The sequence below is a fragment of the Rhinopithecus roxellana genome, chromosome 3 (assembly GCF_007565055.1).
Source record: "Rhinopithecus roxellana isolate Shanxi Qingling chromosome 3, ASM756505v1, whole genome shotgun sequence".
NCBI lineage: Eukaryota > Metazoa > Chordata > Mammalia > Primates > Cercopithecidae > Rhinopithecus > Rhinopithecus roxellana.
Window position 1 is genome coordinate 68,262,994 of NC_044551.1, and position 24,193 is coordinate 68,287,186.

A 24,193-nucleotide genomic window follows, 5' to 3' on the forward strand; every position below is an offset into this window, starting at 1 on the left:
TCAAGCGAGCGCCACACCCTCTACAAAGTGGTAGGATTATTGGCGTGAGCCACGGAGTCCTGCGGAGACTCTCGTTTTTCTTTCTGCTCACCTAAGAAGCCCCTGCTGTGTCCCTAAGTGTTCCCGCCTCGCCCCTGCCCACACCCACTGCTCCCTAATTTCTCTCACAGGCTCCCACTGCCTCCTCCTGCGCTGGCGCACGCTCAGGTCTTACCGCCAGCAGGTGGCGGAACACGATTTTCTGTCCTCTGCGGCTGAGCCCTGCCGTCCCCTCTTCTCTATGTCTTTCGTCTAGTTCCAGCCTGGATACGCTTCCTTAGCAAAGGGTTGCCCTTGGCAACAGGAGGACGCGGGCGGGCGGGCTTGGTTCCCCGCGAGTTTCATAGCACCCGCCTGCGGTCTGAGGCACCGGCTGAACCATGTCGGAGATCCTATGCCAGTGGCTCAACAAGGAGTTGAAGGTGTCCCGGACCGTGAGTGAGTGATCATAGCCAGGGGCGAGCGGCTGAGGGGCTAGCGGGGCGCAGAGCCTGCAGCTCAGAGCACTCAGGGAAGGTTGGGGGAGGGGCGCGAGCTGCGCAGGTGGGGCACCTGAGGAGCCGGCAGCACCCCACAGTGAGCAACTCTGCTAGGTAGTGCCCCAGGTCCGTCCCGCCACCTCCCTACAGCTCACCCCAGCCAGGGCAAGGCCTTGTCACGTCCCCATTCTGCCGCTCTCGAGTTACCCTTGTCACGGTGGGCCCAACCCGCAGGCATTTTGACTTGTGATGTGGTTCTGGGCAATCAGCGGGTTTAGGAAGGTCTCTTTTGCTTCTGTGGAGAGGAAACTTTGCTGAACTCTGTAGTCTGACCCTAACGATGCCTCCTTCACATCACCAGAAGCAGAAGCATGATGTGCTTGCTGGCTAGTCGATGAAATATGAAGCCCCTGGACAAGTTACAATACCTTCTCTGAATGTGTTTCCTTCTCTGTAAAATGGACCTAATAATGCTTTCCATACTTAACTGACCGGCAGGGGAGGGTGGGTGTAAAATAAGTTAATGTAGAATACGTTAACATTTACAAATTTTAGTAAATTTTAAGCCCCAAATCACAAACTTTAGCTATTTCTGGTCACTATTGGCTCTTGCCCAAAGCTGACCTTATTCACCAACCTAATTTTATCCTAACCATGCAGTTGCCACCCAAAGTTTCCAAGTCTGACAACCGCAGAGGCAATTTTACATGCTGGGAGCTTCCTTGACTGCCTGGTAATTCTTCAGTAGGAGTTCATTTTCAGTTGGTTTTTTTTTTTTTTTTTCTTAAGGGAAGAGGTTTTCAGAAAGTCATTTCAGTCCATTTTCCCAGAAGAACTTGCTTAACACCAGCTTGCTACCAGAGAGGCAGTGGTGCCAGTTCAACCTTAGGTTATCCACAGAAGTTGCTAGATCGGTAGTGTTTCTGTGGGTGCAAAGTAGTTATTAATACTCTCAGCATGAGGATCTTTAACACAGAGCATCTCCTGTTGCATTTCTTGAGGCATAAACGTCAGACTCTTTCTTTGTCAAATGACAATGTACACACTGCCTATGAACTGCCATAAATTCTTTCCTGGTATTCTATAATTATCCCATTGTGTCTCCAACTGTTTATTTGCTAAAATATGATGGACTGGGCACAATATTTAGCATTTATTGTTTCTTATTCCTGTCTCACCATAGGAGCCAAAATAAAATATCATGCCCTTAAGTTGTACTCTTCTAAAGGAAAAGCAGATACATATTGCTTAGTTTAATTAAGTTCGTTTATTTTATTAGTAAAAACCACACCCGGGCTGGGCACTGTGGCTCATGCCTGTAATACTAGCCCTTTGTGAGGCTCACGCAGGCGGATCATGAGGTCAGGAGTTCGAGACCAGCCTGGCTAACATAGTGAAATCCTGTCTCTGCTAAAAATACAACAATTAGCTGGGCAGGGTGGCGGGTGCCTGTAGTCCCAGCTACTTGGGAGCCTGAGGCAGGAGAATCGCTTGAACCCGGGAGGCAGAGGTTGCAGAGAGCCGAGATCATGCCACTGCACTCCAGCAAGACTCTGTCGCAAAAAACAAACGCAGCAAGGCTCTGTCTCAAAAAACAAACAAACAAAAAACAAAACAAAACAAAAACCACCCTTTGCTGAAGTCCCCAGGACTCTATTGCAACATTTTGAAATACTTTTAGGAGAAATAAATGAAATTAATAAAGATACATAAAATAAAAACAGTAGATGCCATTCTAATTTTAATTAGTTTTGGAAATTTTGGTTTTGAGAGGTGGAGAAAGAATGACTTCATTCTGTAAACATGAAAAGACTGAAGACTAAGTAAGAATTTTGACAACATTTAGCCTATGAATGGAAAATTCCTGGCATCTGCTTTCCTGAAGTATAGATCTGGAAGCTAGCAGAGACACCCAGTTTTAATGGAGTGTCCTGCTTTCCATTTACTAGCAAATGTATTATTATTATTATTTTTTATCTCAACTACTATAAGAGAGATAGACCTAGAGAGTCCTCAAGGAGGTAACCAGATTCCACATTGTAAAAGGCCTTTGGACTATAGGGAACACACTTAACTGTGTTTGTAAGCCAACAAGCTAGGATTTGTGCACCCAAGGAAGCACATTTCCTACTGCTGCTGTCCCATCACCAGATAAACTGTTCTGTGGTGCACAGCGGAAGGCTTTGGATGGTTAGTAGAATCTATCATGGAAGGACTGTGAGTGGGTGCAACCTCTGGGGAAAGTAATCAGGCAATTTCTGGGTAAGGGAAATGTAAAGAGCAAGAACTTGGAGGTTAGAAAGCTTGGAAATCTTTTGGACAAGTTATTTACCTAAATTTCATCATACTTAAACACAGCAATAATAATGATACCTCATCTGGTTGTATCAAGATTAAATGGGATATTAAATGTAAAGCATTTAAAATAGCACTTTGGACATAAATTCTAAATCTTATTTCTCCGCGTCTATCAAATAAAAATAAAGGCACCAACGTATAAGGATATTTGAACAAGGATGTTTATTGCTACATGAATTACAGGGGCAAAAATAAAAATTGGAAACAATCTGAGTATCCTTCAGAAGTGTAATGCTTGGATAAATGGTGCTTTATTCATACTATGAATTGTTATGCAGTGACTACAAAGAATGAGTTAACTGCTATAACTTTTGGCCTAAATATTTATGTATTTTTGTCAAGTAAAAGCCAAAAGTTAGAGCTTACTGTGACTAGTATAATTATATATTTGTACCAATTAGGAAACACACACTTATGAATATGGACATTTATATGAACATGAAGAAAAGTATGGAAAGACATATACTGGACTATTGACATACACATGAATCTTCATATTATGGTTTGCGTAAGAATAGAGCAAAGTGTGGAAGGATATAAACAAGTGTGTTATAGGGATCACCCTAGGGAAGTGGGAGATTTCTAGCTTTTCTTTATACATCTCTGTTATCTGGTTTGTTGCTTATATTGCCTTTGTAATTTGAAGGGAAAATTCAATAGAGCATTAAAGATAAAAAATCAAAAGAAGCCAAATGTCACGTGACAAAATAGGGGAAAAAGAGGTTTAATACTTTAGTTGAAATGTCATAAGCGTATTAAAGTATTGGGGGAGCTTGTGGAGCAGTCATATGGAGTTCAAATGAAGTCTACAAATGAAAGAATAATAAATAATGAAAATTATCCCTTATTGAGCATTTATGTGGTTATACTATACCCTATTCTAAGCTCTTTACATATATTTTCTTTTTTAATCTTAAAAACAACCCTAAGAGGTATTGCCCTGGATGTTCAGGTGAGTCAGGAGGAGGAGAGGGCTTAGTAGTTTGTTCAAGGTCTATAGCTAGTAGGCCGTAGAGATAGAATTTGAACTTAAGCTTTTAGGTCCTATATTGGACATTAAAGTTTTAAACTTAGGTATAAATATGTATGTTTAAGTAACTCTCTCAAATATATTCATTTGAGCTCTTTTTATAAGGATTATTTTTCATTTGAAGTCACAAGAGATACAAAAATTCAGCCATCTAGGCATGTTATAATATCATAGGGCATAACCTAATTTCTAGATGATTAAGTGGCAAAGGTGGATGAATTAGTGTTTGTTCAGAAGTGGCCCAGTCCATCGTTGCTTATTGGGACAAAGAAACATGAGAGAATGCCGAGCCTGTGCATGTGCTGCCTTGTGAGGCTAAATAATGGTTCCATTGTTGGAGGGGCAGTCAAAGCTAATGTGTGCTGTGTTTTACTTTTTCTGATCTAGAGATATTTCATCTAGATAGCAGTGACAGGTGAAATTAGATTAGATTAGAGTCATAATTCCTGCCCCTCTGACTTACAGTAAGTACTTTAGAGAAGCCACATTGTTCAGTAGTATTTTCCAATGTTACTTCTACTACCAAAAGCTTCTGAAATTACAATAGTTGTGAATTATTCTACTGTTAGGGCATATTCCTATTTTAAATAAGGTTAATTAATATATTGGGATATATTAATCATTGCTTACATGATATATCAAAAAATTAAATAGATAAATTTTTGTGAGTTTTAAGAGATAATCTATGCTCCTTGTTAATTGGGTTTGGGTTTTTTTTTTCCAAATGGGTTTCCATAGATGATTAATCTTGTCCTTTTATATTAAACCTTAGTAGCATTTGTTTTGGAGAGTGATATTTTCTACTCTTTGTCCTAAATTTTAGGGGCATCCTCTCCTGCATTAATGATACTTTCTTAATTTGTTCTTTTGTCCTAACATTTTCAGAAAGATCATATTTTATTTTAAGAAGAGATAGAGATATCAAAAAATCCCATTGAATATTTATTTTTATGCAATAAAATAAAATAAAAGTTCATAACGTATTGTGGTAATCTTACCACATTACGGAATCATATAACTTTAGATCTGAAAAATAATCTTGGACATCATTTAATTCTTTAGCAGATGAGGAAATCTCATCAGATGTGTTAAGAGCATTGTTTAGGATTATGCACCTAGGTAGTAGCAAGCTAGCAGGAGATTCTGGGCCTGCTGCCTTTTAGTTCTTGTCTTCTTTAAACCGGGAGTCTAAACCTTACACATTTTCTCATACTTAAACTCTCAGATTCATTAGAAAATATACTGCTTCTGATGTAAAGCAACAGATTTTGATACTTCCTGGCTAGCCTTGCAGGGTTTTTCTTGATTAAAACTTGGCTATCATTGACTAAAAATTAATACAGCAAGTCTAGTAGCAGAAGGCTATTGTGTAAATCAAAGCAAAAATTTTAAGAAATAGAGTTCCAAGAAAAGACTGATGCTCAGTATTTTCACAATTAAAAAGGGTTATAATATAGCAATTGAGATTTAGTTTCAGATAGTAAATCTCAGGAATTATGACAAAGCCTTCAAAGGATAAAACTGTGAAGACTGGGCATCCTATTCTAACTAAAGGAAAGAAAACATCAGTATCCCCTGCCGAAGATCACAGGACACATCTGTAGTTGCACAAAGTTAGATTTATAGATTTGTTGTAACAAGAGAGAACATGTACCATGAGGACTGCGGGGCATCTCATTAAGAAGGTGCTAGAAATGACTTGGGCTTGTGTTAGGTGTTTTTGAGGAGGGTTCCAGGAAGTGGTGCCTTGCTGTGAATGAAATCCTGTCCAGAAGCATAGGCAATTTTATGATTTAGGTATCTTAATAAATCTTATCTAGAAGGTAAGAAAAATGATCAAAGCAAAGCTATAATTAGTAGAGAAGCAGCAATCATTCTTACTGGCCGCAATAGGGACATACTTAGTTATTTTTGTGTTTTGGACAATATTCTTGTTTTGGTCTGAGCTCAGACGTGATTACAGAGGGATTTTGTTTTTGTTTTGCTCCATCAGTGTCACAGAGTCTGATGTCGGTGTGCTGTGAAATTGGTTATGTTCAGCAGGAGAATGCCAAGGCCTAGCTGTGAGCACCCAGCCAGTTTCTAGGAACACCACAGCCTGATAGGGCCATGCCAGTTCCAAGCCTTCAGCAGGGTTTTTTGTTTGTTTGTTTGTTTTATCTCAAATGAGAGTAAATTTGCTTGGCTTTTTAAATGTAGTTGATAGTGCAGGCTAGATCTTTCCTACTCTAGTAAAGGAGGAGTAAAGGCCACAGAGTGTAAAATGGTATGGGTCTGCAGTTCCTTACCTCAAAAATTCTAAAATCCAAAAATCTCTGAAAACTGCAACTTTGTACATTACTCATTTGGCAGCAAAACCTGACCAGAAATGCCATGAGGCTGTTTAGTCCTTATTTATTTCACTGGATGTGACTATTTAAATATTTTGCTGTATCAATAGACTGTGTTTAAGTACAGGTGCTTCCCCAGACCAGTGGGGGAGTTATAGCCTATCTGGCCTAAAGAGTGGACCTGTATATGAATGCCAGGAATTGCCAAATATTTGCTTTCTGAGTACTGAATTGTGTTTTAAACAAGCATGTTTGTACTGCAATCATTAAGGATCTGTTATTCACAGTTTGTGTAATTAATATGACCTGTTTTCTTAAATTAGAAGACAGTAATAATAACAATAAAAATAATCACTGAACTTTCACTGTGGGCCAGGCAGTGTGCTAAGCATTTTACATACAATATTTAATTCTCAAAACTACTCTTACAAGGTAGTGCCCATCACTCTCTCATTTTCACAGATGAGAAACTGTGGCTACATAGTTGTCCAAGGTGAAGCAGCTTGTAAATGAGCCACGAGTCTAACAGAGAATCTTTCTCCAGAACCTGTGTTCTCCTTATCACCATGTGGAATGTGGATGGCTTTCTGTGCTTCCTCCAGCTGGCTAAGGGCCATTTTGGTGGAAAGGCACATAGATCGTTTCACCTGCTGTCCCAGCCTAACATAGACCCACCACAGAGGCCCGCATCAAAGATTTATTCAAAAAGGAAACTTTAGTGATGGGGACCAGGCATGTGGCTTGGAAGATTAGAGGCAGGGTTGAGTTGCTGCTAAATAATTTTAATCCCAGATGTAAGTAATTTTGGGTTTAGGATGAAGATTGTCACTGGGCTCCCATGGTTTATTTACTTATCATATTCTTTCATTGTTGCTTGTTCTGGAGTCAACCTGCCTCTTTTTCCCCATACAAAATTTCAATTGTTAATGCAAATTACTTTATAGAGGTGGGCATCCTGAAATTAATCATAGTATTCAGTGACATTTGTGGGAAGAAGAACATGACAAACCAAACAGAAAAAAAAAAGTAAGCGTTTTCTTTCCTTTTCTTTTTTCCTCACTGTTTCTCTCCCTATCACCTTTGTCTCTTACTCTGTCTCTCTCTGGCTTCTTATCTGTCTTCTTTTATTTTTTGACATGGAGTCTTGCTCTGTCACCAGGCTGGAGTGCAGTGGCGCAATCTCGGCTCACTGCAACCTCCACCTCCCGGGTTCAAGCAATTCCCCTGCCTCAGCCTCCTAAGTAGCTGGGGCTACAGGCACATGCCACCATGCCCAGCTACTTTTTGTATTTTTAGTAGAGACAGGGTTTTACCATATTGGCCAGGCTGGTGTCGAACTTCTGACCTCGTGATCCGCCCGCCTCAGCCTAAGGTGCTGGGATTACAGGCATGAGCCACCGGGTCCGGCCCTGTCTTCTTATTTTATACGTTTTAATCTATTAGTCCTAGTGTATACACTTTTTCTTCAGCTTTTTCTTTCCTTGTCTAATTTCTTATATGTGTTTTTTCTTTTTCTTTTAACTTTTTTCTCTAAGTTTCCCCTTTGTTGCTTTTCTCATTGCTATATTCTTCATTCATTGTTCTAGTTTCTGCTGATTTGGCACGTGGGAAATTTGAAGTGTCTTATGCATAAAAAACTTCAGACAAATATTTTGGTACTTGCTTCTTTGTTGTTAACTACTATGATAATGAAGTACATAAGTGCTTACTATCCTTCTTTAACCTTTATACTATAAACACCTCTACTTTATCCATATCATCATTGCCTTATTAATATTTCATGCCATTTCAAAGGAAATGGGTAATGATTTTATTTTTCTGGCTACCTTTTTGTAGAAAATGGTTTGCTACAGGCCGTTTGTCAGCCAAATTGAAGATGAAGGAAAGGGATTTAGTATTCCCCAGTTATTCCTGGGCTAGACTTTCAGCATTCAGTCAACGTGAACAACAGGCACAGTGCAAACCCCAGAGGGAGGCAGGAAGGGAAAGAGATTACCTGAAGGTAACATAGCAACAGCTCTTGAACAGAAAGCAATAAGCCAAAAACTGGGACAAGAGCCTGATGGCGTAGGAAGAGAAAGACACAGGTACATCCATAGATGAATAATGGTTTTAGGTCCAGTGGCTCTTTAGAAAACTAAGGGAAGTATAGGGATAGGCTAGGGAGGAGAGAAGGGAAGAGGCAGAAAGAAGGAAGCAACAGACAGAAGAGGTGAAAGACACAGCTAGAGCACCCTGGGTGGCACATTGAGGGTCGTGGTGGCAACGAGAGCTTTGGAGTCTGTAAGGGAAGGAGAAAGCTGCAGTGACACAGGAGGAGGTGGCACACTTTGGCCCATTGGAGCAAAAAGAACCCTTTGGATTTCAGTTGCTTTAAAGACTACTGAGGTATGAAGCTGGAAGACACTTGGAGAATAACAGATGACATTTGGTATAAGATCAAGCCAATCCTCATTTTAGTAGCATTCAAGGCATTATGATATTCAAGTGGTGTCGCATTAAAGTCAAAAAAAGTCGTTGCCTAGGTTATGAAGCTCAAGCTTAACTTGTGCTGTAAGGTGTTCCAGGCGGTACAATAGATCTAGCTGAGTTATTAAACTCAGGTATGCCATGGATTTCAAATTCTACTGCTGGAAGCTTTGGGACATATGGTTCTCTAACTATATTTTCTCAAGAATTGCTTCAGTGTTTCACATTAAGACATAGCTTTGGAAGGACAGATACGACTGATAGGAAGGGCATCAAACCATCAACTCTGAAAGAATGTATCATGGGTTTAGAGTGAGATCATTCTACCCTGAATAGTTTTAAAATGATGATAAAACTGGTCTGTTTGTGGAAAAGCTTGCTAAACGTCACTAATAGGTGCCAGACTGTGGACTTTAAGAATAGATGGAATGTCTCTGTTCTCACATGCACTATAGCTGAACACAAGTTTATGTGATTGGAAGCTTTCATTTTCCTAGAGCTTATAAAAGTTTCATTTCTTTTTACTTATTGCTAAAGTGATCCATAGACAAAAGCACTGTTTCCCCTTAATGTTTTCTACCTTTTATTTTTTCTATTGCTAATAAAAAGTATGTAACCATAATTAATAGATTTTAATTCTAGACAGTTCAAGAACTCACCCTGAATAAATAGAATCAATGGGAATCATTGACATCTTTTTAAACTACTTTTATTATTGTATTGACTCAACTTAAGGATTGGGGTATTCCTCTGAGTCTAAAGGGTTTTGAGAACAGATCTTAAGAAAGTCTTAGGGAAAACTGTGGTCTGGTATCAGATTTGCAAAAAAGTATCATAATATGGTGTAATCTTAGGAGTGAGGACTGTGCAGTGGCTGTTATGGAGCAACTTAGCTCACCTTTCTGCAACCACACAACCAAGCGTCACGTCTACAAATCATGAAGGAATGTTATTTCTTCACGGTCAACTAGCCACCTCATTATTAGTCAGACAGGTAAAATAGAAGAATCTGGTAAAAATGAATTTGTGATACTGAATGACATATAACATTTCAACCGATGCTGACTAAAGGACCCTGATGGAAGCATGTTGAATATTTGTGGAGGATTTTGAAGTGATTTGAGAGATGATGGCTTTGGCCTATGATAATATAATTTGTTTTATATATAATCCTTAAATACCATGTAACTCTATATATTTTACTTTATAAGAAAAATACAAGTAACTCAAAACTAAGAACATTTATATATTTATTTATTTATTTTATTTTTTTTAATTATACTTTAAGTTCTAGGGTACATGTGCATAACGTGCAGGTTTGTTACATATGTATACTTATGCCATGTTGGTGTGCTGCACCCATCAACTCGTCAGCACCCATCAATTCATCATTTATATCATGAATAACTCCCCAGTGCAATCCCTCCCTCCTCCCCCCTCCCCATGATAGGCCCCAGTGTGTGATGTTCCCCTTCCCGAGTCCAAGTGATCTCATTGTTCAGTTCCCACCTATGAGTGAGAACATGCGGTGTTTGGTTTTCTCTTCTTGTGATAGTTTGCTAAGAATGATGGTTTCCAGCTGCATCCATGTCCCTACAAAGGATGCAAACTCATTCTTTTTTATGGCTGCATAGTATTCCATGGTGTATATGTGCCACATTTTCTTAATCCAGTCTGTCACAGATGGACATTTGGGTTGATTCCAAGTCTTTGCTATTGTGAATAGTGCCGCAATAAACATACGTGTGCATGTGTCTTTGTAGTAGACTAATTTATAATCCTTTGGGTATATACCCAGTAGTGGGATGGCTGGGTCATATGGTACATCTAGTTCTAGATCCTTGAGGAATTGCCATACTGTTTTCCATAATGGTTGAACTAGTTTACAATCCCACCAACAGTGTAAAAGTGTTCCTATTTCTCCACATCCTCTCCAACAACTGTTGTTTCCTGACTTCTTAATGATTGCCATTCTAACTGGTGTGAGATGGTATCTCATTGTGGTTTTGATTTGCATTTCTCTGATGGCGAGTGATGATGAGCATTTTTTCATGTGTCTGTTGGCTGTATGAATGTCTTCTTTTGAGAAATGTCTGTTCATATCCTTTGCCCACTTTTTGATGGGGTTGTTTGTTTTTTTCTTGTATATTTGTTTGAGTTCTTTGTAGATTCTGGATATTAGCCCTTTGTCAGATGAGTAAGTTGCAAAAATTTTCTCCCATTCTGTAGGTTGCCTGTTCACTCTGATGGTAGTTTCTTTTGCTGTGCAAAAGCTCTTTAGTTTAATTAGATCCCATTTGTCAATTTTGGCTTTTGCTGCCGTTGATTTTGGTGTTTTAGACATGAAGTCCTTGCCCATGCCTATGTCCTGAATGGTACTACCTAGATTTTCTTCTAGGGTTTTTATGGTATTAGGTCTAACATTTAAGTCTCTAATCCATCTTGAATTAATCTTCGTATAAGGGGTAAGGAAAGGATCCAGTTTCAGCTTTCTACTTATAGCTAGCCAATTTTCCCAGCACCATTTATTAAATAGGGAATCCTTTCCCCATTTCTTGTTTCTCTCAGGTTTGTCAAAGATCAGATGGTTGTAGATGTGTGGTATTATTTCTGAGGACTCTGTTCTGTTCCATTGGTCTATATCTCTGTTTTGGTACCAGTACCATGCTGTTTTGGTTACTGTAGCCTTGTAGTATAGTTTGAAGTCAGGTAGCGTGACGCCTCCAGCTTTGTCCTTTTGACTTAGGATTGTCTTGGCAATGCGGGCTCTTTTTTGGTTCCATATGAACTTTAAAGCAGTTTTTTTCCAATTCTGTGAAGAAACTCATTGGTAGCTTGATGGGGATGGCATTGAATCTAGAAATAACCTTGGGCAGTATGGCCATTTTCACGATATTGATTCTTCCTATCCATGAGCATGGTATGTTCTTCCATTTGTTTGTGTCCTCTTTTATTTCACTGAGCAGTGGTTTGTAGTTCTCCTTGAAGAGGTCCTTTACATACCTTGTAAGCTGGATTCCTAGGTATTTTATTCTCTTTGAAGGAATTGTGAATGGACGTTCATTCCTGATTTGGCTCTCTGCTTGTCTGTTACTGGTGTATAAGAATGCTTGTGATTTTTGCACATTAATTTTGTATCCTGAGACTTTGCTGAAGTTGCTTATCAGCTTAAGGAGATTTTGGGCTGAGACAATGGGGTTTTCTAAATATACAATCATGTCATCTGCAAACAGGGACAATTTGACTTCTTCTTTTCCTAACTGGATACCCTTGATTTCTTTCTCTTGCCTGATTGCCCTAGCCAGAACTTCCAACACTATGTTGAATAGGAGTGGTGAGAGAGGGCATCCCTGTCTTGTGCCAGTTTTCAAAGGGAATTTTTCCAGTTTTTGCCCATTCAGAATGATACTAGCTGTGGGTTTGTCATAAATAGCTCTTATTATTTTGAGGTACGTTCCATCAATACCGAATTTATTGAGCGTTTTTAGCATGAAGGGCTGTTGAATTTTGTCAAAAGCCTTTTCTGCATCTATTGAGATAATCATGTGGTTCTTGTCTTTGGTTCTGTTTGTATGCTGGATTACGTTTATTGATTTGCGAATGTTGAACCAGCCTTGCATCCCAGGGATGAAGCCCACTTGATCATGATGAATAAGCTTCTTGATGTGCTGCTGAATCCGGTTTGCCAGTATTTTATTGAGAATTTTTGCATCGATGTTCATCAGGGATATTGGTCTAAAATTCTCTTTTTTTGTTGTGTCTCTGCCAGGCTTTGGTATCAGGATGATGTTGGCCTCATAAAATGAGTTAGGGAGGATTCCCTCTTTTTCTATTGATTGGAATAGTTTCAGAAGGAATGGTACCAGCTCCTCCTTGTACCTCTGGTAGAATTCAGCTGTGAATCCATCTGGTCCTGGACTTTTTTTGGTAGGTAGGCTATTAATTGTTGCCTCAATTTCATAGCCTGCTATTGGTCTATTCAGGGATTCAACTTCTTCCTGGTTTAGTCTTGGGAGAGTGTAAGTGTCCAGGAAATTATCCATTTCTTCTAGATTTTCTAGTTGATTTGCGTAAAGGCGTTTATAGTATTCTCTGATGGTTGTTTGTATTTCTGTGGGGTCGGTGGTGATATCCCCTTTATCAATTTTTATTGCGTCTATTTGATTCCTCTCTCTTTTCTTCTTTATTAGTCTTGCTAGCGGTCTGTCAATTTTGTTGATCTTTTCAAAAAACCGACTCCTGGATTCATTGATTTTTTGGAGGGTTTTTTGTGTCTCTATCTCCTTCAGTTCTGCTCTGATCTTAGTTATTTCTTGCCTTCTGCTAGCTTTTGAATGTGTTTGCTCTTGCCTCTCTAGTTCTTTTAATTGTGATGTTAGAGTGTCAATTTTAGATCTTTCCTGCTTTCTCTTGTGGGCATTTAGTGCTATAAATTTCCCTCTACACACTGCTTTAAATGTGCCCCAGAGATTCTGGTATGTTGTATCTTTGTTCTCATTGGTTTCCAAGAACATCTTTATTTCCGCTTTCATTTCGTTATGTACCCAGTAGTCATTCAGGAGCAGGTTGTTCAGTTTCCATGTAGTTGAGCGGTTTTGATTGAGTTTCTTAGTCCTGAGTTCTAGTTTGATTGCACTGTGGTCTGAGAGACAGTTTGTTATAATTTCTGTTCTTTTACATTTGCTGAGGAGTGCTTTACTTCCAATTATGTGGTCAATTTTGGAATAAGTGTGATGTGGTGCTGAGAAGAATGTATATTCTGTTGATTTGGGGTGGAGAGTTCTATAGATGTCTGTTAGGTCCACTTGGTGCAGAGATGAGTTCAATTCCTGGATATCCTTGTTAACTTTCTGTCTCGTTGATCTGTCTAATGTTGACAGTGGAGTGTTGAAGTCTCCCATTATTATTGTATGGGAGTCTAAGTCTCTTTGTAAGTCTCTAAGGACTTGCTTTATGAATCTGGGTGCTCCTGTATTGGGTGCATATATATTTAGGATAGTTAGCTCTTCCTGTTGAATTGATCCCTTTACCATTATGTAATGGCCTTCTTTGTCTCTTTTGATCTTTGATGGTTTAAAGTCTGTTTTATCAGAGACTGGGATTGCAACCCCTGCTTTTTTTTGTTCTCCATTTGCTTGGTAGATCTTCCTCCATCCCTTTATTTTGAGCCTATGTATGTCTCTGCATGTGAGATGGGTCTCCTGAATACAGCAGACTGATGGGTCTTGACTCTTTATCCAGTTTGCCAGTCTGTGTCTTTTAATTGGAGCATTTAGTCCATTAACATTTAAGGTTAATATTGTTATGTGTGAACTTGATCCTGCCATTATGATATTAACTGGTTATCTTGCTCGTTAGTTGATGCAGTTTCTTCCTAGCCTCGATGGTCTTTACATTTTGGCATGTTTTTGCAATGGCTGGTACCGGTCATTCCTTTCCATGTTTAGGGCTTCCTTTAGGGTCTCTTGTAAGGCAGGCCTGGTGGTGACAAAATCTCTAAGCATTTGCTTATCTGTAAAGGATTTTATTTCTCCTTCACTTATGAAACTTAGTTTGGCTGGATATGAAATTCTGGGTTTAAAATTCTTTTCTTTAAGAACGTTGAATATTGGCCCCCACTCTCTTCTGGCTTGTAGAGTTTCTGCCGAGAGATCTGCTGTTAGTCTGACGGGCTTCCCTTTGTGGGTAACCCGACCTTTCTCTCTGGCTGCCCTTAAGATTTTTTCCTTCATTTCAACTTTGGTGAATCTGGCAATTATGTGTCTTGGAGTTGCTCTTCTCGAGGAGTATCTTTGTGGCGTTCTCTGTATTTCCTGAATTTGAATGTTGGCCTGCCCTACTAGGTTAGGGAAGTTCTCCTGGATGATATCCTGAAGAGTGTTTTCCAACTTGGTTCCATTTTCCCCCTCACTTTCAGGCACCCCAATCAGACGTAGATTTGGTCTTTTTACATAATCCTATACTTCTTGCAGGCTTTGTTCATTTCTTTTTCTTCTTTTTTCTTTTGGTTTCTCTTTTTGCTTCATTTCATTCATTTGATCCTCAATCGCTAATACTCTTTCTTCCAGTTGATCGAGTTGGTTACTGAAGCTTGTGCATTTGTCACGTATTTCTCGTGTCATGGTTTTCATCTCTGTCATTTCGTTTATGACCTTCTCTGCATTAATTAGTCTAGCTGTCAATTCTTCCACTCTTTTCTCAAGATTTTTAGTTTCTTTGCGCTGGGTACGTAATTCCTCCTTTAGCTCTGAGAAGTTTGATGGACTGAAGCCTTCTTCTCTCATCTCGTCAAAGTCATTCTCTGACCAGCTTTGATCCGTTGCTGGCGATGGGCTGCGCTCCTTTGCAGGGGGAGATGCGCTCTTATTTTTTGAATTTCCAGCTTTTCTGCCCTGCTTCTTCCCCATCTTTGTGGTTTTATCTGTCTCTGGTCTTTGATGATGGTGACGTACTGATGGGGTTTTGGTATAGGTGTCCTTCCTGTTTGATAGTTTTCCTTCTGACTGTCAGAAGGACTGTCTGTTGGTCTGTTGGAGATTGCTTGAGGTCCACTCCAGACCCTGTTTGCCTGGGTATCAGCAGCAGAGGTTGCCGAAGATAGAATATTGCTGAACAGCGAGTGTACCTGTCTGATTCTTCCTTTGGAAGTTTCCTCTCAGGGGTGTACTCCACCCTGTGAGGTGTGGGGTGTCAGACTGCCCCTAGTGGGGGATGTCTCCCAGCTAGGCTACTCAGGGTCAGGGACCCACCTGAGCAGGCAGTCTGTCCGTTCTCAGATCTCAACCTCCGCGTTGGGAGATCCACGGCTCTCCCCAAAGCTGTCAGACAGAGTCGTTCGTGTCTGCACCGGCCTCCGCTGCTTCCCCTGTTCGTCTTCAGCTGTGCGCTGTCCCCAGAGGTGGAGACTATAGAGACAGGTAGGCTTCCTTGAGCTGCTGTGAGCTCCACCCAGTTCGAGCTTCCCAGGGGCTTTGTTTACCTACTTAAGCCTCAGCAATGACGGGCGCCCCTCCCCCAGCCTCGCTGCTGCCTTGCGGATAGATCGCCGCTGACTGCTGTGTTAGCAGTGAGGGAGGCTCCGTGGGCGTGGGACCCTCCCGGCCAGGTGTGGGATATATTCTCCTGGTGTGCCTGTCTGCTTAAAGCGCAGTATTGGGGTGGGAGTTACCCGATTTTCCAGGTCTTGTGTGTCTCAGTTCCCCTGGCTAGGAAAACGGATTCCCTTCCCCCTTGGCTTCCAGGTGAGGCGATGCCTCGCCCTGCTTCAGCTCTCGCTGGTCAGGCTGCAGCAGCTGACCAGTACCGATTGTCCGGCACTCCCTAGTGAGATGACCCCAGTACCTCAGTTGAAAATGCAGAAATCACCGGTCTTCTGTGTCGCTCTCGCTGGGAGTTGGAGACTGGAGCTGTTCCTATTCGGCCATCTTGCTCCGCCCCCCAGAACATTTTTTTAAAAAAGCAAATTCTATTGAACACTTAAAAAAAATATTTTTTCGTGGCTGGGCTTGGTGGCTCATGCCTGTAATCCCAGCACTTTGGGAGGCTGAATCGGGTGGATCTTGAAGTCAAAAGATCGAGACCAACCTGGGAAACATGGTGAAACCCCCCTCTCTACTAAAAATACAAAAATTAGCTGGGTGTGGTGGCACATGCCTGTAGTCCCAGCTACTCGGGAGGCTGAGTCAGGAGAATCACTTGAACCTGGGAGGCAGAGATTGTAGATCATGCCACTGCACTCCAGCCTGGGCAACAGTGAGACTCCATCAAAAAAAAAAAAAAGAAAAAAATTCTGCACTTATCATTATGTGCCTACTATGTGGCAGGCATGGTACCCAGCAATTCTCAAACACTATTGCATAAGAGAGCTATTAATATTAAATGGCTCTCTGAGATCAGATATAGATATGGTTATCTCTATTCTGGACATGAGGCTGAAACTTAGGAAGATGAAGCAGCTTGCCCAATGTCACACAGCTAGTAAGAGGCAGAGCCGGGATTCCAAGGCCGATGTCTCTGGCTCCAAAGTCAGTTTTCTCTGGGCTATCTCTCCATGATTGCATGGGACAATAACTGGGCCATAGTGTCCCCTCTGAACCATGAAGGAGAAGTTTGATTATGTTCAGGAGGTTTTATTTAAGAAGGTGCAAATGGCTTTAGTAAACTTTCCATTGTTTTACAGGTTAAAATGAAGTCTTTGTTTAAAAGAAGTTAGCTTGCATCTCACTTGGCCAAAATATGCTATCATCATAGATTGCATGGGTTATCCAACTAAAGTATTAGAGTATAATTTTATAAAATATCTTTAAGGCTGGTTTTTAGATCTAACGTTATTTACAAATTTTTTGGTAGCATTTTTTTAAAAAATTGTATCCATTGTCTTTCTCTTCCTTCAAAAATTTGTATTTCATCAATTATTGATTTATATTTATTTGGGGATCTTTGTAAAATATCTATGTTAAATGTCAACCTTTCCTTTGGTTATTAAAAGATGTTTCTAGAAATATATTCATAGCATTTTGAATTCCAGTTAAATTGTGTAGTTTTTAGTGTATGTATATTTAAAGGGATCATTAGCTCTATGAGCAACATTGTATTCATGGTTTTTATCTCAATGTTTTGAAACTCAGGTCCCAAGTCATTTGCAAAGGCATTTTCCAGTGGCTATCTACTTGGAGAAGTTCTACACAAGTTTGAACTTCAGGATGATTTTTCAGAATTTTTGGACAGCAGGTTAGTGAGATTATTCTTTGTTGTTGTTGTTATTGATTTGTTTTGAGACAAAGTCTTGTTCTGTTACCGAGACTGAAATGCAGTAGCGTGATCATAGCTCACTGCAACCTCGAACTCCTGGGATCAAGCAATCCTCTTACCTCGGCTTCCCAAATAGGTGGGACTACAGGTGCATGCCACCACGCCTGGCTAATTTTTGTATTTTAGGTATAGACAGGGTTTTGCCATGTTGCCCAGGCTGGTCTTGAACCCCTGGGCTCAGGTGATCATCCTGCCTCAGCCTTCCAAAGTGTTGGGATTACATGCGTGCACCTCTGTTCCTGGCCTACTGTTTACTTTCAAGAAAAGTTAATTTCTTTGGCATTTGGAAAATCCAAAGTTAACTTCAAAGAATCATTAATCATAAGATCCCTTCCAAACCTCAAACACCCAAGCAGAACCTTTAATATGGAAATTGTTCCTTCCTGGCACATACATTTTTTATTTTCTCAAGAGTACAAAGGAGAGACTGTTATACGGTTGCAGCAAGACCTCATCTCTAAAGGGGACTTATTTTACACCAGATTTCTTCCGGTTTTGTTAATCGATTGTTCCTTCTTTTAAGAGAAGAAGTGAAACAACATATAGTGCCTTGGGTAGACAATTAGTATTATTATTTGTGGTTTAAAAATATAAAATAGAACTTAACTACTAATAAAAAATTCACAATGGTTTTTGTTTTTAGTGGCTATATTGAAATATAATTTATGTACCGCAATTCACCTAATATATTCACATATTTAGTATCTTCACAACCATCGCCACCATCTAAACACCCAACCTCTGGCACCTACTAATCTACTTTTCTGTCTCTATGGATTTGCCTATTCTACACATTTTATATCAATGGAATCACACAATTTGTGACATTTTGTGACTGGTTTCTTCATTTAGGATAATGTTTTCAAGGTTCACCCATGTTAGCAAGTATCAGTATTTCTTCATTTCTATTTATTTTCTGAATAATTTCTATTATATGGATATACCATACCATATTTTGTTTATCTATTTATCAATTGATGGATACAATCCTCCTTTGGTATTCTTGGGGTATTGGTTCCTGGACCCTCTACAGATATCAAAACACAATAGGGCAGCCATTAAAGTTTTAAGTTCCAAAATCATCTCCTTTGACTCCATATCTCACATCCAGGGCACATTGATGCAAGAAGTGAGCTCCCATGGAAAGCTCCGCCCTGTGACTTTCAGGGTACAGCCCCGCTCCTGGCTGCATTCACAGGCTGGTGTTGAGTGTATGTGGATTTTCCAGGTGCATGGTGCAAGCTGTGGGTGGATCTACCATTCTGGTTTCTGGAGGACAGTTGCCCTCTTCTCATAGCTCCACTAGGTGGTGCCCCACTAGAGACTGTGTTTGGGGGCTCTGACCCCACATTTCCCATCTACACTGCCCTAGCAGAAGTTCTCCATGAGGGCTCCATGCCTGCAGCAAACTTCTTGAATGCTTTGCTGCTTAGAAATTTCTTCCACCGGTATAGGGGGCGGAGCAAGATGGCCGAATAGGAGCAGCTCCAGTCTCCAACTCCCAGCACGAGCGACACAGAAGACCGGTGATTTCTGCATTTTCAACTGAGGTACTGGGGTCATCTCACTAGGGAGTGCTGGACAATCAGTGCTGGTCAGTTGCTGCAGCCTGACCAGCGAGAGCTGAAGCAGGGCGAGGCATCACCTCACCTGGGAAGCACAAGGGGGAAGGGAATCCCTTTTCCTAGCCAGGGGAACTGAGACACACAACACCTGGAAAATCGGGTAACTCCCACCCCAATACTGTGCTTTAAGCAAACGGGCACACCAGGAGAATATATCCCACACCTGGCCGGGAGGGTCCCACGCCCATGGAGCCTCCCTCATTGCTAACACAGCAGTCTGCGATCTAACCGCAAGGCAGCGGCGAGGCCGGGGGAGGCGCGCCCGCCATTGCTGAGGCTTAAGTAGGTAAACAAAGCCCCTGGGAAGCTCGAACTGGGTGGAGCTCACAGCAGCTCAAGGAAACCTGCCTGTCTCTGTAGACTCCACCTCTGGGGACAGGGCACAGTTAACAACAACAACAACAAAAGCAGCAGAAACCTTTGCAGACGCAAACGACTCTGTCTGACAGCTTTGGAGAAAGCAGTGGATCTCCCAACACGGAGGTTGAGATCTGAGAAGGGACAGACTGACTGCTCAAGTGGGTCCCTGACCCCTGAGTAGCCTAACTGGGAGACATCCCCCACTAGGGGCAGTCTGACACCCCACACCTCACAGGGTGGAGTACACCGTTGAGAGGAAGCTTCCAAAGTAAGAATCAGACAGGTACACTCGCTGTTCAGCAATATTCTATCTTCTGCAACCTCTGCTGCTGATACCCAGGCAAACAGGGTCTGGAGTGGACCTCAAGCAATCTCCAACAGACCTACAGCTGAGGGTCCTGACTGTTAGAAGGAAAACTATCAAACAAGAAGGACACCTATACCAAAACCCCATCGGTACGTCACCATCATCAAAGACCAGAGGCAGATAAAACCACAAAGATGGGGGAAAAGCAGGGCAGAAAAGCTGGAAATTCAAAAAATAAGAGTGCATTTCCCCCTGCAAAGGAGCGCAGCCCATCGCCAGCAACGGATCAAAGCTGGTCAGAGAATGACTTTGACGAGATGAGAGAAGAAGGCTTCAGTCCATCAAACTTCTCAGAGCTAAAGGAGGAATTACGTACCCAGCGCAAAGAAACTAAAAATCGTGAAAAAAGAGTGGAAGAATTGACAGCTAGACTAATTAATGCAGAGAAGGTCATAAACGAAATGACAGAGATGAAAACCATGACACGAGAAATACGTGACAAATGCACAAGCTTCACTAACTGACTCGATCAACTGGAAGGAAGAGTATCAGCTATTGAGGATCAAATGAATGAAATGAAGCGAGAAGAGAAACCAAAAGAAAAAAGAAGAAAAAGAAATGAACAAAGCCTGCAAGAAGTATAGGATTATGTAAAAAGACCAAATCTACGTCTGATTGGGGTGCCTGAAAGTGAGGGGGAAAATGGAACCAAGTTGGAAAACACTCTTCAGGAAATCATCCAGGAGAACTTCCCCAACGTAGTAGCGTAGGCCAACATTCAAATTCAGGAAATACAGAGAATGCCACAAAGATACTCCTCGAGAAGAGCAACTCCAAGACACATAATTGCCAGATTCACCAAAGTTGAAATGAAGGAAAAAATCTTAAGGGCAGCCAGAGAGAAAGGTCGGGTTACCCACAAAGGGAAGCCCATGAGACTAACAGCAGATCTCTCGGCAGAAACTCTACAAGCCAGAAGAGAGTGGGGGCCAATATTCAACATTCTTAAAGAAAAGAATTTTCTTTTTTTTTTTTTTTTTTTTTTTTGAGCCAAAGATTTATTTATTCATTTCTTGCATTTGAAGTACTCTTCGATAACATCCTTGGCCTGAGACTCCTTTCCATAGTCCTTAACTACTACACAACTGCAACCAACCACTTTACAGGGTTTCCCCTCTCTGTCAATTTTACAGAGGCCTACCCATTCTCCTAGTTTCTTGTTGTCATCAACCTTAATTAGGTTGATCTGGTGTTCAGCACAAAGGGCCTCCACCAACTTGACATACATAGGCTCATCACAGTTGGATGCAAGCACACAAAGATGGGCTTGGCGCTTGTCTAAGGCTTTGGCAGCTTCGCGAATTCCACATGCTAGGCCATCGTGGATGAGGGCGGTCTTCAGCACCTCTTGTAAAGCAGTATTAACGTCCATTACACCTCCAGCAGCAATGCCTTCCTCGGCCATGGCGGTGGGTTACGGGTGAAGCGGAATCTTGAACGCACCCAAGCCTCTGCCTCCGCGCGACTCCGTGGTGGCAGGGAAAGAGCAAGAAAAGAGTTTTCAACCCAGAATTTCATATCCAGCCAAACTAAGTTTCATAAGTGAAGGAGAAATAAAATCCTTTACAGATAAGCAAATGCTTAGAGATTTTGTCACCACCAGGCCTGCCATACAAGAGACCCTGGAGGAAGCCCTAAACATGGAAAGGAACAACCGGTACCAGCCATTGCAAAAACATGCCAAAATGTAAAGACCATCGAGGCTAGGAAGAAACTGCATCAACTAATGAGCAAAATAAGCAGTTAATATCATAATGGCTGGATCAAGGTTACACATAACAATATTAACCTTAAATGTAAATGGACTAAATGCTCCAATTAAAAAACACAGACTGCAAACTGGATAAAGAGTCAAGACCCATCAGTCTGCTATATTCAGGAGACCCATCTCACATGCAGAGACATATATAGGCTCAAAATAAAGGGATGGAGGAAGCTCTGCCAAGCAAATGGAGAACAAAAAAAAGCAGGGATTGCAATATTAGTCTTTGATAAAACAGACTTTAAACCCTCAAAGATCAAAAGAGAAAAAGAAGGCATAATGGTAAAGGGATCAATTCAACAGGAAGAGCTAACTATCCTAAATATATATGCACCCAATACAGGAGCACCCAGATTCATAAAGCAAGTCCTTAGAGACTTACAAAGAGACTTAGACTCCCATACAATAATAATGGGAGACTTCAACACTCCACTGTCAACATTAGACAGATCAACGCGACAGAAAGTTAACAAGGATATCCAGGAATTGAACTCATCTCTGCACCAAGCGGACCTAATAGACATCTATAGAACTCTCCACCCCAAATCAACAGAATATACATTCTTCTCAGCACCACATCGCACTTATTCCAAAATTGACAACATAATTGGAAGTAAAGCACTTCTCAGCAAATGTAAAAGAACAGAAATTATAACAAACTGTCTCTCAGACCACAGTGCAATCAAACTAGAACTCAGGACTAAGAAACTCAATCAAAACCGCTCAACTACATGGAAACTGAACAACCTGCTCCTGAATGACTACTGGGTACATAACGAAATGAAGGCAGAAATAAAGATGTTCTTTGAAACCAGTGAGAACAAAGACACAACATACCAGAATCTCCGGGACACATTTAAAGCAGTGTGTAGAGGGAAATTTATAGCACTAAATGCCCACAAGAGAAAGCTGGAAAGATCTAAAATTGACACTCTAACGTCACAATTAAAAGAATTAGAGAGGCAAGAGCAAACACATTCAAAAGCTAGCAGAAGGCAAGAAATAACTAAGATCAGAGCAGAACTGAAGGAGATAGAGATACAAAAAACCCTCTAAAAAATCAATGAATCCAGGATTTGGTTTTTTGAAAAGATCAACAAAATTGACAGACTGCTAGCAAGACTAATAAAGAAGAAAAGAGAGAAGAATCAAATAGATGCAATAAAAAATGATAAAGGGGATATCACCACTGACTCCACAGAAATACAAACAACCATCAGAGAATACTATAAACGCCTTTACGCAAATCAACTAGAAAATCTAGAAGAAATGGATAATTTCCTGGACACTTACACTCTCCCAAGACTAAACCAGGAAGAAGTTGAATCCCTGAATAGACCAATAGCAGGCTCTGAAATTGAGGCAATAATTAATAGCCTACCTACCAAAAAAAGTCCAGGACCAGATGGATTCACAGCTGAATTCTACCAGAGGTACAAGGAGGAGCTGGTACCATTCCTTCTGAAACTATTCCAATCAATAGAAAAAGAAGGAATCCTCCCTAACTCATTTTATGAGGCCAACATCATTCTGATACCAAAGCCTGGCAGAGACACAACAAAAAATGAGAATTTTAGACCAATATCCCTGATGAACATTGATGCAAAAATCCTCAATAAAATACTGGCACACTGGATTCAGCAGCACATCAAAAAGCTTATCCACCATGATCTAGTGGGCTTCATCCCTGGGATGCAAGGCTGGCTCAACATTCGCAAATCAATAAATGTAATCCAGCGTATAAACAGAACCAAAGACAAGAACCACATGATTATCTCAATAGATGCAGAAAAGGCTTTTGTCAAAATTCAACAGCCCTTCATGCTAAAATCGCTCAATAAATTCGGTATTGGGGGAACGTACCTCAAAATAATAAGAGCTATTTATGACAAACCCACAGACAATATCATACTGAATGGGCAAAAACTGGAAAAATTCCCTTTGAAAACTGGCACAAGACAGGGATGCCCTCTCTCACCACTCCTATTCAACATAGTGTTGGAAGTTCTGGCTAGGGCAATCAGGCAAGAGAAAGAAATCAAGGGTATTCAGTTAGGAAAAGAAGAAGTCAAATTGTCCCTGTTTGCAGATGACATGATTGTATATTTAGAAAACCCCATTGTCTCAGCCCAAAATCTCCTTAAGCTGATAAGCAACTTCAGCAAAGTCTCAGGATACAAAATTAATGTGCAAAAATCACAAGCATTCTTATACACCAGTAACAGACAAACAGAGAGCCAAATCATGAATGAACTTTCATTCACAATTCCTTCAAAGAGAATAAAATACCTAGGAATCCAGCTTACAAGGGATGTAAAGGACCTCTTCAAGGAGAACTACAAACCACTGCTCAGTGAAATCAAAGAGGACACAAACAAATGGAAGAACATACCATGCTCATGGATAGGAAGAATCAATATCGTGAAAATGGCCATACTGCCCAAGGTAATTTATAGATTCAATGACATCCCCATCAAGCTACCAATGAGTTTCTTCACAGAATTGGAAAAAACGGCTTTAAAGTTCATATGGAACCAAAAAACAGCCCACATTGCCAAGACAA

The 24,193-nt window shown here is 40.8% G+C and overlaps 1 protein-coding gene and 1 pseudogene across 2 annotated transcripts in view; one reads left to right on the forward strand and one right to left on the reverse strand.

Moving 5' to 3' along the window:
* Window positions 1-266: 266 nt before the first annotated feature.
* Window positions 267-24,193, forward strand: part of SPEF2 (sperm flagellar 2) — a 204,192-nt gene continuing 180,265 nt past the window's right edge. The window contains exons 1-2 of the mRNA XM_010362911.2: window positions 267-477; window positions 17,333-17,435. Of these exons, the coding sequence (XP_010361213.1) occupies window positions 420-477; window positions 17,333-17,435 (161 nt within the window). The 5' untranslated portion in view covers window positions 267-419. The remainder of the gene's footprint in view (window positions 478-17,332; window positions 17,436-24,193) is intronic.
* On the reverse strand, window positions 20,855-21,348 carry LOC115896547 (annotated as a pseudogene). Its single transcript, XR_004056455.1, has one exon. The product of XR_004056455.1 is annotated as a 40S ribosomal protein S12 pseudogene (transcript).